Source organism: Lycorma delicatula, chromosome 8, assembly GCF_047948215.1.
Source record: "Lycorma delicatula isolate Av1 chromosome 8, ASM4794821v1, whole genome shotgun sequence".
NCBI lineage: Eukaryota > Metazoa > Arthropoda > Insecta > Hemiptera > Fulgoridae > Lycorma > Lycorma delicatula.
In genome coordinates, this window is record NC_134462.1 from 136,073,656 (window position 1) to 136,089,712 (window position 16,057).

Genomic DNA, 16,057 nt, shown 5'->3' on the forward strand with positions numbered 1-16,057 from the left:
CAAAGAAAATTCAGCTCATCAAAGAAGTAATCACTTTAACATTTTTTCTTAGTAAACCTAATTATTCTTGAGAATGGATATAACATTTTCAATACTACTGCTGTTTCATGGCAGGTAGCCTACCGCTCAAGTCCCTCAAAAGCAAAAAAATGAATCCCAACTAAAAGTAAAAATGCACAATGTAAACAAGATAAATTATTTTTTTAAATTTACTATTTAAGTAAATAACATTTTACATCAATACTAAAAAACAAATCATACAATTGTCACTTATTTATACGAGGGGCTTTTTCAATAATTAATGAGATAAATTGATTAGAAAAAAACAATTTTTTCAATGACAATGAAACTTACACTACTTTTCAACCTAGTATCCAGCAACATTTAGATACTCATCCAACCATTCTGTGAGCTTTCTAATTTTCACAGTGTAAGTATTTACCTTGCTGTTTGAATTATTTGTGTACCGCTTTTATCACCGCTTTGATGTTGACCTTCTTGTCACGTAAAAAGTCTTTGAGTGGGCTGAACAAATAAAAATCGGATATGGCAATACCTCCCAACGCAACTTCTTGAGCGCTTCTCCCATTCTCTGAGCGATGTGGGCCTCCCACATCACACGCCTTGCATGTTGTCATGCGACAATCATACCTTTTGAGAAAGTGCCCTGGCATTTTTGCCTTATCACAGATATCACTTTCTGTTGGAGCGTGTAAGAATAGTACTCACTGTTCACGATACATTGTTCTTCTAAATAGTCACTAAAAATTGGGCCTGGGGAGTCCCAGAAGGCCGTAACATCACTTCACTGGCTGATATGTGAGCTTTGAATTTTTTTTGATATGTGAATATGTTTTGATATGTTTCCACTCAAGACTTTGCCGTTTGGATTCGGGCTTGAAGTGGTGTATCCACATTTTACCAGAGGTTATTAAACGATCTAGAAAGGGAAATACCTTCTGCTTTAAACCGTTCTTTGAGCTCAGAACAAATGTGAATCCAGGTATCTTTATGGATTTCAGTCAACTGCCTTGGAATCCATCTCGAATATGTTTTTCGATAATTCAGCACGTCAAGAATAATTGAATGCACAGTTCCAACACTAACATTATACAAACAAGCAGTTTGGGAAATTCTGACTCTCCTGTCTTTGCAAATAAGGCCATTTATGCAATTTTGCAGCACAATAGTCAAAACATCAACTGGCCATCCAGAGCGATGGAGTCACATTTGTTCTACAAGAATTAAACTATTCCCCTACTTATACATGTTACTGTGGTTTAAACACTTTTCACCATACTGTTTCAACATTCTTGAGTAAACTTCCGCTGGTTTCACACCTTCTGAGAGCAAAAATCTTATTACTGAGTGTTGCTCTTCCAGCACACACGTTTTAAGCAGAGCTGACATACTGAAATCAACAGAAGAGGTTATGTTTAAATTAATTGTGATGGAAGAGCTAATTAAATGTGTTATTACTGAATGAACTATTTTTTCTCTACATCAATTATTGAATGTCCCTCGTATATGTATTTCAATATTGGGAAGTATAATATTTCAGTATTACAAAAGTGAATGATTAATGTATTAGATAACACCACAAAAATAATATTTTATGCTGTTAGTTTAAAACAAAAAAATGAAGAATTAATACCTTTATATGAACTCCATTAAGCGTTCCACAATTATCAACTTGAATAGCATCACTGAATCGTGGATTATAATATGAAGGTTTATCAATAGGAGGTCCGGGAAAATCACCGTTTTCGATATCATCATCATCTTCGTCAGATAAAAATCTATTTTCCATATCTAATGTAGCATTATCAACATAATTTGAATGCTGTTGATAGTTTCGTCTAACAGGGAGATCACGGATATTTGCATTTGAGACAACCAATTCTTTAATAACAGTGGGTTCAACTTTAATGAAATTGTCTCCATTACACACCTGAAATAATTAAAAAAACCATATAAAAGTAAGACGATAAAAAAAAAAAGGTTTTGCATCTGGCAGGATCACCATCCTGCCATACCAAATTCATACAGGAAACCTTCATACCAAAATTCACAATTTTTTATAATTAATATCGTGCAAACAAAGCTCATCCCACACATGGGGCACATTCCTGAGAGTATTATGAGGGAAACGTTCATAAAAAAAATAGGTTTACAAGCACTATTTTAAAATCTTTATTACCTTTTCACCCCTACTCACGCTTTAAAAGTAAAATAATACAATACTAAAATTTTAGGATATATATTATGCGGAAAAAATTAGTAGCTATTAATATGTTTTTTGATGTAAAAACAAGTGGGTCCCAGATATGTATATTCAGTAGTTTTCTAAGCTCAAAAAGCTTTCTTTTTTTGGTTAACCTTGTTAACTACCAATATATAAATAATGCTTAGCGAAACATTTTTTTAATTTACTTATGAGAAAATTGATGTAACATCAATAAAAAAACAAATATACACTTAAGAAATTTGAATTAGAATTAAAATACAACAGATATTAAACGAAACAAAAAAAGTTTCAGATCTAAGTTAATATGAACTTTTTGCTCCAAATTACACCTGCACATGCACTGCTCCACCACTCCTTGAATAATCGTATGTGGACGAACATATCTCTGAGTTAGATGTCGTGAAACTCCTTTTACAATAATAAGAATATTTTATGATGTAATTTGTAACAGGAAAGACTGGATTAAAAAGAACTTTACAACCAATCGTATACTAGTTATAAAAAAAAAAATAATATTTGTTTCAAATATTTTGAAGTTTAAAAAAGCATAAATATTAATTAAGTATTCACAAACGAAGATTAATTATAATTAATATTGTAGATTGGATAAGTTTATTTTTCAGATAAATTAAGAACATGTAAATGACCTATAGGATTTATCAGAACAAGGGAATAATACTTACAAACTTATTCAGTACAAATACATATTAAAAAGGTGGTAATTTTGTTGCTGAACTTTCCTGATATTTGCTAATATTTTATCTCTGTCAGTGATAAATCTGGAAATTCCTGCAGTTAATTTTTCTATGTAATGAAAAATAAATTAAAAAGAATTACAGGTGCTAGTTAAATTATTAAAATTATCAAATTTTTATAAATTCAAACATCTTTTATAGTATTTATTCGTTCTAAAGTAGTATTATAAAACTACATTTGGTTATATCTGTTATGACATTTTTCCATTTACACAATCCAATATTTTTTTATAAATATGAACAATAAAAAATTATAATGGAAAAAAAATGTTATAGTGTTTCACAATGGGAACTCCCAAATAATAATGACTTTAATGAGGCTCTTCATAATCAACATTTTTTCTATGAAGCCCAATAGCTATGTCCTCCATAATCATACACACTGGATCTATATTGTTATTGAACTTAAAATATTTCCAATAATATGCAACACAATTAGTGTTACATTTGGTTGTTTTTAAAAGTGATTTTAAAAGATTTCTGAAAAGATTAAAATCTGAAAATTTCACGAGAATAATATAATTAAATATCATTACCATTAATCTCAGTTAAATTGATATGTAGAAATATCAGAACTGGATGACTGGAATCAGATTTTAAAAATAATTTTTAGAAATATTGACAAAAGATGTTCATAACTACTGTAAATATTCTAAAATAAGTTACACTGAGTAAATCAATCCAGAAGTGATTAAAAAACAAATACAATAAAAAAAAATCTGAAACAAAAGAAAGTTAGTGGTGGAATAAAGTTTTTATCACAGATGTTTATCTGTGATAAAAGTTCTATTTCTTTCAAATGAAATTAGCATAGAGAATTGAAAAAACTATATTTCATAAATGTACGTGCTAAAATATTAAAAATAGATAAAATACACAGAAGCATTACTATAATTTTAAACAACTACAAAAATGTAACAAAATCTAAATATATATAAAATTCTGTAGAAAAAATAATTAGAAATTGATTACTGACATGATATACTATGTCATACTGTATATCCTTTAGTATTGATGTAGATCAATTAGCATAAACTAAACTACCATCTAAACCAAAAGTGATGATACTGTAAAACCTATGGGTTCTTGCAGTACAGTATGAAACAGGGATATGACAATGTTATATCTTGAATCAACTTCCTGTAAATAAAAACTGAATCGGTTATCCCAGTGTATTAAATAAGTATCTTATAATTAATTTTAGGAGGTTTTTACTTACCATACATCTACTAAAAATATCGCTTTCTTTAACAACCACATTAAAATAATCCAGCACCTCGATTAGTTGTTTTTCAGGCGTTTCAGAATCTACTCTAAAGCAATGTCCCAGAGGAACATTTTTATATAACTGTAACAAAATAATAAATTAATATCATAATTTAAAAATAAAAAAATATTTTTCAATCTCTATAAATTCTTCATTTTTATTATATTTTAAGAATTACTAATATCAAGTGTAATTGTTTTAAATAAACCGCTTGTGTTATTGTTTTTCATAAATACTTTGAACTATTTCAAATACTGCAGGTAGTCTACCGTTTCTAATATCTACTATAATTTTCTTTGGGATCAAATAACTTTTATTTAAGAGATATTCTACTTAACTGTAATATTTGTCGAATAATTTGCCATCTTGGTTCAATACCTCAGTTAAGTTTAATTATTCTAAATATTTTATTATTCGCAGATTCATTCAAATAAATAAAAGTCTTTATTTCGTTTATAATGTAAATTATTTTTATTATAATCTTTGAACTTGTAATTCATACATATATAACATTATTGTATTAATTAATACATTCGTAATAAACACATGTTGAGTCTTTGAAGGGTGGTACAAGACTAACAACAGAGCATTGGACAAATTCATTTAATAAGAGTAAGAAAAAAGTAAACATTTTTATTTTTACAAATAAAAAAGGAGGAAATGAAACCAGAGTCTTAACAATTCTATTAACCCATATTCAATCATTTTACAACAAATTTGTTTTGGTATCTAGGAATTCCATATTTTCTTCGGCTTAAGAAGAATAACTTGAGAATCAAGTTTTTTCTTAATTTGTTAAAACATTTTCCTGAGTAATAAAAGTAATTAATTTTGTACCCTCACCACAAGATATAGATTTCTTTTTATATAAATGTTAATTGAAATGTATTTACGTTCCGTGTCTTAAATAAAGTTTTTTATTAACTTTAATTTGCTTGATTATAAGAAATTTACAGAAAATTCAACAATTTTTAAATGCACATTAAAAAAAATATATATCTAAGAATCAGTAAATAAATGTCTTCTCATTTCCATTTATAGTTGGATATCAAAAGAGAAAGATATATAAAAATAATTATGTGATAAATTCACACAGTCACAACAGAATTTAAGAGACACTTCCAACACAATTCTCCTAAAAGGAGAACCTCTTGTCCACTTTTATAAGTGGAATCAATTTTATGGTTTTAATCATTAAGAAATGCCACTGCTGCATGCTGCTGTTTAACTTTAGTGACCTACAGATATTAGTTATTAAATGTGGCTTCAGCCACTGAATTAAACATTTTTCCCGAGCATACAACTTTGATTTTTAAGCTGCTACACAAAAGACATTCTAAGTGTACAGAAATATCAAATTGTAAGCCAATGCAGTTTATTTTTGTACTTCAAATATTTTACTAATTATTAGATTTAAAAAAAATATATATATATACATATTTGTTATTTTTTATGTAAAACATGTGACAATACCTTATTATATACACTTCCTTTGCTAAGAATAACACGACCATCTTGACGTGCCACTTTTAAACAATCATCATGGTTTGACATATGTGGCAATAGCATTGTGTCAATTCCACACATACGCAACTGTTTACCTAATCCTTCTAATCCACTTTGACAAACAACTCGAAGCCAACTAACAGGTACTGCATTTGGATTTGGCTTTGGTGGCATTTCCAGCCGTTCATTCTGTGAATAAGATATAAAAAGTATTAAATAAATAATTCACACAAAAAAAAAAAAATTGCTATTATCTACAACTTCTTTTGTGGCTTTTAGAGCTACTGGTCTCAGATGCATCTGAGACCAAGATGCTCTAAAAGATTTGAGACTATTATATATGAAGCGAACCACAACAATTAATATAAAGTTATATATATATATATATATATTTTACTGAAATTAATCTTATATGATTAATATTATTCCTCTGTATCGTTAAATTAATTAATTAATTTTTTTCCTGTTTAGCCTCTGGGAATCATCATCAGGTATTACTTCAGAGGATGATATGTATGAGTGTAAGTATAGTGTAGTCTTATACAGTCTCAGGTCGACCATTTCTGAGATGTGGTTAATTGAAACCCAACCACTGAAGAATACTGGTATCTCCGATCTAGTATTCAAATCTGTATAAAAGTAACTGCCTTTACTAGGATTTGAATGTTGGAACTCTCAACTTCAAAATCAGCTGATTTACAAAGATGCGTTCACCACCAAACCAACCCGGTGGGGTTGTTAAATTATAGTTTAATTCTATTAACTAAACCACCTAGTGGAGAATATAGTACATATCTTACCTTAATTTTCCATGAAAGTACTTTTGCACGTACTTTAAATGTACTTTGTTATTTTATTCAAAATTATGTTTTCTATTTTGAAATATTGAATGATATTATGAGTGTACATTTAAATTTTTCTGTCCAGAAATGATAAAATATTAAAAGAATATGTTTTAAGTAACAAATATAGAATTTAATATCAACTGAAGTAGAGGATAATCTAAAAACAGGTTACTGGAAATTAATATGGTAAGTCTAACTATTCTAATTAATTGCTTTTCATGGTTTATATTTCATATAACATATATAGATTTAGGAGAATAATGTATATATATATATCACCTTCAACAGCATAATATGCTCTTGCATATAATTTGTTTCATAATTTCATTTATAGCAAATAAATATATATTTTTTTGGGGGAAATATTTTTATCCATTTCAAGAACTACTCATTTAGCAATGCAAATCATCATCACTAGCAGACTGGCTGTAATAAAAGGTAAAACAAAAACATCTTCAATCTAAAATCATATTATTTAAATATGTACTGAACTATAATAAAATAAAGTTCTCTTACGCTTCATCAAAATAAACTTCACTGCGGTGATCAGCTGTAATGAGTTTGGAGTGATAAGAATGCTTTTACTAATGAAAATGCATTATATAAAATACACTAATTGTAATCTTATCTCTGAACAAAAGAATAACAAACAGTTGTATCAATTATTTTACAAATATTCCAAATTATCAGTAATGGGAGTTAAAAATCTCCAGTTCTTTCTAAAGTCTTCACTATTATGTTGGTGAATTTTTTAACATTTTTCTTCATTTACTTTAAAATACGTAAACAAAACATAAAGCGATAAAGTTACTACTATATTATTTATCAGAAAAAATCTTGCCTTTAAGAAACAAGTTATTCTATTGTACACTTGATAGTTTAAATTTATTTGAAGAAAACCTACATGAATTACTACATATAAGTTCTATATGTTTTTTCTTCTTTTTTCCAGTAGTGTAATTTCAGTTATCAATATTTGATAATTATATTTGAAAAATTAAAGTTTAATTTGTTGTTTTTTATTGGTATTTATTTAATGTTAAAAATTTTGATAAAATGCAAGGTTCAGGTAAAAAAAAATCCTTCCTACACTGAAAAGTGAAACAGCACCTTTTTTTTATAATGACTATCACATTGACACCAATAATCAGAAAAATAAAAATAAATAAATGCATAAATTGTACTACTAAGATCTATAATTCAGTTCTTATATATATTTGAATACAATTTTCCTTATAATTTACCATCAAAATTATGAAACATTGAAAGCATACAACTGCGACAGAGGTAAAAACAGAGGTACTTCTTCTTATGCATTAATTTGCCATAATTCATATAGTTTTCTTCAAATAAACTAAGATTCTCAACAATAATGAAAAAAAGAACAAGGTTTTAAAATAATATTATATTCAATTTTTTTTCATTAAGTGGTGTTTATAAGATATTATTACTCTTCACAGATAAAGTTTCTCTTTGGTGATGCAAGATATAGTAATTGCCTCTCCTCTTCTTCAATTTATTTTTCAATGTGAGAATTTATAATTCTCACATTAGATCTCTGCATTGTCCATTTCCTGAAATTACTTCACAGATGACATAATACTTCAACTTATGTAACTGTATGGTTCTAATTTAATGTTTATTATATTATCCATTGTTAATTGCATTTCATAAGGTTTGTTATATATATATATATTACAGTCGACTTGAATTATTTTTCTAAATGAATATAGAAGCATTTAAAAATATATATATAGTTTTATTAATAACACAGTCATCAATTTATACGTAACCCTTAGGCTATGTAAAACAGTTTAAAATGATGTAAAAGATATTAAAAAAAAAAATTACAAACAAAAAACAAACAGTGATAAAATAAAAATTATTTCAAATTCAAAAATTGTTCTGCAATTAAAAAAAATCTTTACAGTTTAAAAGAAACAAAATAAAAATATATAGTTGTACTTTTGTTATTTGTTATGAATGAAAACAAAAAAAAAATGTATGGCATAATAAGAAATAATATGGATTGTTACTTTTTTTAAATAAATCCCTTTAAGTACGTACACTTTGTTTTGAAGGTTTAGTTTTAACTGGTTTCTTTCCACAGCTAACAATCACCTCAGTACAAATTTCATAAAATGGTATATTCTGCTTCAAACAACAATCCCTGAATACTCCATAAACTTCTAATAAACAGTATGCATCTAATGCTGTAACAAAAACGCAAGTGTTACAAAAAAATATATACATTTTATTTTCTATAGCAGTTTTATACAATTCTTTATGATAAATAAAAATCATCTAAGAAATAATTACTATTAAATAGAAACTGAAAATTTGTTGGAACAGGCTATAAGTTAGGAAAAAAATTAGATTTTTCTTCATTATATTGCAGTACATGAACATCAGTATTATTATAAATTTTAATTAAACTATAGTAAGTGCTAATTTAATCAATTATTAAATGATTTTTTGTAAACAGTTAAAAAGAGTCATAAGAAGCAGTCATAATAAGAGATGGGATTTCAACTATAAGTTAGCAAATTCTGTAAAAAGATATAAGAACACTATAATGGTGTGATTTAATTTAACAGAAAACTCTATTAGAGAAGAATTGGAATACAAATTTACCAAATAGTATGAGACAGGTACCATGCCGTTAGAGACGATATGAATTAGGAAAGACAAAGATGGATTTGCTGTTAGAAGAAAATGATATGATGATTGATAAGTTCAAACTGGATTAATAAGGAAGTGAACAGAAAGGAATATTAGTGCAGTGTTAAAAGGCAAAATTTTCTTGACTCTGAGATATGTCAGGAGTGATAGCCTAATGCACTATGATGTATTAAAATTAACAAAATGGAGAGATAAGGCAAGCAAAGCAAAGTGTTTCAGTGGCAAAAATAGTCACCAATTGTTTTTAAGAACAATAAATGGAGATTTAACAAAATCAATATGATTAATTTGCTATTCATTCATAATACTAATAATTTTAGCTAAATTAAATTGATTATAAAAATAATTTAAATGATAACTGCAGTGTTTTATTTTTAAGTGCAAAGCTCACAACTGAAAATAACTAAGCAAAATCAATTTTTTCATAGTTTGTTACTATTAGGCAAAAGTTATTTATAATATATTTTGTCATATATATTAAATGTAATATCAATTAATAATAGTATCTTAAACTAGAATTATCATTTTAATATAATAATTAACAGAAACTACTTAAAGTTATTAATAGGAAAATTACTTACCAACTTAACTGAATTGACTGACCAAGTTGGGAAAGATAGGACTGATTAAAAATTTAATTAAAATTAACATTTTTAAATAATAAATCATCGATGAAATATGAGGAGAAATTTCAACTGTTATGTTGGCAGACTTATTTTACATCCTGAGCTAAATTGATTGTTACCATAAAAGTGATAACTTTCAAATGTGATCCCAGTCAACCTTGGCATTTTTCACACACTAAAAATATTCATCTGTAGTACAGGTAACTGTAACTGGGGGCTATCTGTAGTTGACTGGGGTCCCTAGTTCATCTACAGGTATTTAGATGAATAAATAAGTTTAGTGTAAGCTACATTATAAAATATATAATTTTTTAAATAAATTAGAAGGGACGGCTGAAATGTAATGCACAGTGGAGTGTAACTGGAGAACTAAATGTCGTGCAAGGTGCAAGGTGCTGTCCTCAAGTAGTTTTATTCCCCTACTACTAACAAAACACACATTGATTTTCTGTCATCTGCTATTATTAGGAGTCAAGTATGCCTGCTATAACTCATTGAAAACATACAGTAATTGAATTTTTAACAGTAGAAAAAGTGTATACTAATAACATACATCATCATAATTTTAGCTGTTTATGTGATGAAACTGTAAATTTATTACGTATTCTAATTACTATAATGTAGTACTATGTACTATTACTATAATTTTTCTATATACTGTAAGTAAATGGGTAATAAAATTTTGCGTATGATAAGCTGGTAAAGTGAAAATTGAGGATAAATCTCAGTGGTCAACCAATTTCTGTGGTTGATGAAAAATACCAAAAGGAGGTAGATGACTTGATTCAAAATGATGCCGATACAATAATGAATCCTCACCCAGATTGTCAAATTGAAAGAACGAATAGGAAACATTATTGTACAACTGAGCTATTCTAAGTCTGTTTGCAGTGGGTGGCACACAAATTCACAGAAAAGAACAAATAAAAAACAAAAGGAATATTGTAAACAGCTTCTGAAACATTATCTTGATGAAGGAGATGACTTCCTTTTCAGTACTGTAACTACGATTGATTATTACAACCCAGCAGAAAAATTGCAGAGCAATTACTCATATGTGGTTTGCAATAATAAAAAAAATCCAAAAACACAACCCTTGGGAAAAACAATTTTCTTGAAACGTTCTCGGATTCCAAACACGTTAATATGACTGACTGCCGGGAAGATGGGTAGACTGTAAATTCTGTGTAATACGCAAAGATGTTAAAACAGTTTAGGAGACACATGTGTCATGTTTGACAAACCATGAAGCTGATAATTCTGTAACATATTATGAACTTGAGATTCAATCCGATTCAATTTCCTACGTACTCACCAGATTTCCGACTTGTGATTTTCACTTACTTCTGTAATTAAAGTAGGATAGTAAGGGTATTTATTTTAGCAGAAATGATGAACTAAAATGGAGTCAGTGAGGTTGTATATCAAAGAAAGAACCTGATTCACCGTTGAAATAAATGTTTAGCTATAAATAAATAGAAACTACATGGAAAAATAAATGTAAATTTCTGTAGAATATAAAATCTACTTTTACACCATATGTGTTCTTTTGACTCTTTTTAATTGTGAGCAATGAATGATTGTGCATTACATTTCAGTCACCCCTCATTAAATATTTTTACAATAAACAATTTGTAATTTCAATAATATCTTTTGAGTGTTTGCTTTTTTTCTTAATAATAAATAAGCTGAAGTAAAGCTAACTGTGTAATGCACCTGCATATATCTTTTGGGTTTTTCTGAGTGGTCTTCGTTCCCAGTCTGAAAACTGATCATCTTTATTAAGTTTCTTTCCAAAACAATGGTAGACCAACTGAGAAAGACTCTCTGGAGATGAATAATTGTACTCTGAAACAAATAACAATATGCATATTTAGGAGAACATGAAGCATAAATCAAAGAGCTAACTAATACATCTTTTTAAAGCTGTATAAAAGTAATCATCAGGATCTATTCGCCATCAAGACATAGAGAAATTAAAAAAAAAACAATTTTTCTTGAATATCTTTGTTGTTCTGTCCTCCTTCAAGGCTATTTAATTTTGATTTCCCCTGAACACATTTAAATATACATCATATGTGTAAATTAAAAATCAGCATTTATGTAAGTTTGTAGTTTCAACTTCTCTTAAATTACAAAATTAAAAAAAAAAAAATAGAAAATAAACATAAATAATATTTTTTTAAACCAGAACTTAGGCAATAGTTTTCAGTTTTTATTTAAAAAATAATCCTTATCTTAAGGTAAAATATAGCAACAACATGTGAAGCCATATACATTCTGAGGCCATTCATTCTGTTATATGAGTAAAATCAAATAACACTCATACTAGTTAATTAAATATTACATCTTTGAAATGGACTGTAGATTTTCATTAAGTATGATAAAAATTATACCTGTTGAATTTTTCATTCGTTGTCCATCTAAAAATTTTCAGGACTTTTGAGAAGTTTTTAAAGTGAATATATAAAAAAAAAGGCTACACACGCCGGTTTAGTCTACTGGTCTACAAATCATCGTAATATCAGCTACTTTTCCAAGTTGAGAGTTGTATGGTTCAAGTCCTTGTAAAGGCAGTTGCTTCTATATGGATTTGAATGCTAGACTGTGTATACCAGTGTTTTTTTACGGTTGGGTTTCAATTAACTACATATTTACCGGTATATTTATACTTGCATTGCACTACGTCTGCAGCTACATCAGACCTAGCAAGCCGGTAGCGGTAATTGCACTTGCCTATATATATATATATATATATACATACATATACACACACACACACACACACACACACATCCAGACCCAGCACTAGCTGGAAAACAGGTTGGCGAAAACAAAAAAAAAAAACAAAAAAGGCTATCATTTTTAGACCTGATTCCAAAGGTCTTTTATTTGACTGATTATGATTCACAAAATTCATAACAAAATGTTTTAGATTTTTATATGTTTTTAATAATTAAAAGTGCTATTCATATTTAAATGAATCTACCAAAGTTTATATCAGCATGTATTAAACTTTTCTATCTTACACTTTTTATCAATATTGATATCTTCACAACTTGTAGATTTTATGATTCAATGTGCTGGCTTTATTATGAACCTAGTTTAAACTTTAAACTAAAGGTAAGCAGCATTTTTCACAATTTTTTTAAATGTATTATTTATTTAGAGATGGTGATCAATTTATTTACATTTATATCTAAAAGAAATAAAGCACTGTTGCGCCCTTTCTCTCTATGTCTACACTGTAATAATAAATTTTAAAATTTGTAATAAAAAATTTGTTCATTTTAACTTTAATCAAACAAGGTTTTGCAGAATCCTTGAATTTTAGGTTAGCACCATCAATTAATTATACACACATTTTAATTTGGTAACAGAAAGTTAAAAATGAATGTCAGTATGAAGTTTATGAGTTGAAGGATGCATAATTTCATCTAATCAATATTTAGATAATATGAAATATGTAATATGTAACAGCTGCAGAAGATATCTTCATAAAAAATGGAAAATTATAAAATTTAATGATTTAAGGTTTGGTCGATCATATTATAAATATAAATTATATAAACTATAATGAATAGAGCTATGAAATTTGAAAAAATGTGGTTTTTCAATTTTATGAATTATAATCAGCCAAAGTAAGGCCATTGGAATCAGACCTCTAAAAAGTGGGCGGCTTTTTACACAGATTCACCCAAAAACTGCTTAAAAAAGAAAGGTTTGAGATATTTTTAAAGGCAATCAACATACACAAAATTTATATAGGTCAAATCCTTATGTATACTCTACAAAATTCTTACGGTTTGTTTCCAAGACATTATCCTTGAACTTGACTGCATCTAATATTTGATTGGATAACCGTTATTTTAAATTACATCCATAAATATCCATTTGACATTAAATTATATCAAGTAAATTTTTCTAATAAAAACAGTGAATTTTTAGGTATGAACACTGAAGATTACATCCTAATTACAAGAGGAGAAATAAAAATCGTTTATGGCATTATGTACCTTTATAATAATAATTTATAATCTTCTGAAGAAGTCCATTATAAATTACACAGTTATCGACTAAGCCAACTGTAATCTGCATACGATGAAATTACATGTACTTTCAGTTAACAATTCTCACTAAAAGTTTTACCAATACACAATATTGGTTATGTTCTTACAATGACATATTTTTATGAATATAAGATAAAAAAGAAATTTCTAATGAAAAATAAATATTTTAGTAGCATTTAACTTCACTATTCATTTATAGCTCACCTATATGTAAAATGTTATTGAGTGATGTTAAATTTTCATTACTATATGGACAATACAATTTAAAATCTCCTGATTTTTATTTAATGTATACATTTTTAATATTTAAATAAATTTAAACGCACACTCACAATCCCACAAACACCTTATTAGTAACAGTAGCTACTTAAAATGTTTTTTTTTTTTTAAATTTTAATAACATACAAGAACAAGAATAAATTGTCACAATATTACTCAAACACTAAGAATCAAAAACAAAAAGGTTTATTTTTGTTGGCTGTGGATGATTTTTCAGTAAAAAATTACAGGATACTTATGAAACTATCTTTTAAAACACTCACTACTGCCACAACTAGCGACTGGGAAACTACAAAAATAAATTGTATGAAATTAAATTGGTATGACTAGCCGTCAATCAATTTTCCATGTAGTAAATGACTAATCTCTGTGCTATCCTAATATGCATTGCTATTGATAAGGAACAGATTGAATACTTTTCAAAGTCTTACTTAGATAGAAATGTAACAGAAGGGAAAATTTTTTAATATGTTTTGACTCTGACGACACAGAAATGGAACTGCAAATAAATGCAAATATCTCTATGCATGTAATCTCTCTGAACAAATGGCAAAAGCAGTCACAAATGGTCAAATAAAAAATTGCTTGGTCAGGTGGATTAGCTACAATTTTTATCAGACAGACCGACAGACAAATGAATATATAAAATTTTAGTTAAATCCTTAAAATGCAGACAAAATTTGGCACCTTAAATTATAACACTTTCTACATTAAATTATCACACCAAACAAAAATATTAACTGGAACCATGTATAAATTACGTACCTGAATATGGAAGTTTAATTGACCAATCCTTTTCAAGTTTTCTCCATAAAACTGCCATATCAATATATCCTTTACCACTCAAGTTTATATCGCCTAAATAAAGATTCTGCTTCATCATATTAATATCGCAATCAATACCAAAACCTGCAAATAAAAATAATTATAATTACTATAAAGAGAAATCAACCTAGCAATCAGAACTTTGTTAATAAGTACTAATGTGATTGTTTTCATCTATTATTGTTATTGGGCAACTTAACTTAGCATACTGATATTGCTTAGGGAATGTTATCACTTTACATCAGATGCCAAAAATACAATGTAATTTTTTCCCCAAAAAATCTCTTTTATAAGAAAAACCAGTTGAAATATTAAAAGAAAAACTTAAGCTGTCAAGGTTTAATTTAAATATACAAAATTTAATTCTGTAAGAAGGCAGCTGAAAATATTGTTTGATCATTAAGAAACAATAGTAAGAGATATATTTATGAGTGAACAAATTGTTAAATAATTGAAATAATTTTACTTCTTACACACTTTTACCTAGAAATTAATTCTTATTTTATATAGAAGTTTGCAAATAATGATATTTTATTTCAAATCATTACTGCGTGAGCTCTTACAAGTTTACTTTATGTTTATAAAACATCTTGCAAATACGAATAAACCTTTAAATTAAGTAATCCAGTAGTTATTATTCTAATGAAGAAAATCAAAAAAAGTTACCAGTATTCTAGATTTACTGAAAAATAGGATATTAAATATTTAACAGTTAGGACACCACTAAAAATGTTTGCTATTGCAATTACGAATCCACTATGGTTTGATCTACCATCGTTGCCACACTGTTGCACTTTTTACTTGATTTATTCAAATTAACAGTTTATGTGTATATGAAAAGAAATATGTAAATATATAAAACATAAAATTCAGTCAATTATTGTGTAAAAAAAATCTATTTAGTATTTATTTTTTGATAATTGACTGAATTCAGTTTTTCATTCTAATTTTTTA

At 27.5% G+C, this 16,057-nt stretch overlaps 1 protein-coding gene across 6 annotated transcripts in view; it reads right to left on the bottom strand.

Moving 5' to 3' along the window:
* LOC142329301 (exonuclease mut-7 homolog) overlaps nt 1-16,057 on the bottom strand; it is an 81,484-nt gene that overhangs the window by 7,818 nt on the left and 57,609 nt on the right. For 5 of the 6 annotated variants that reach the window (XM_075373754.1, XM_075373755.1, XM_075373753.1 and 2 more), the window contains 6 exons: nt 15,044-15,187; nt 11,646-11,777; nt 8,689-8,834; nt 5,744-5,965; nt 4,223-4,351; nt 1,655-1,951 (listed from right to left, as the gene is read on the bottom strand). In XM_075373754.1, coding sequence (XP_075229869.1) covers nt 1,655-1,951; nt 4,223-4,351; nt 5,744-5,965; nt 8,689-8,834; nt 11,646-11,777; nt 15,044-15,187 — 1,070 coding nt within the window. The remainder of the gene's footprint in view (nt 1-1,654; nt 1,952-4,222; nt 4,352-5,743; nt 5,966-8,688; nt 8,835-11,645; nt 11,778-15,043; nt 15,188-16,057) is intronic. The other variant, XM_075373759.1, reaches the window with a different exon arrangement.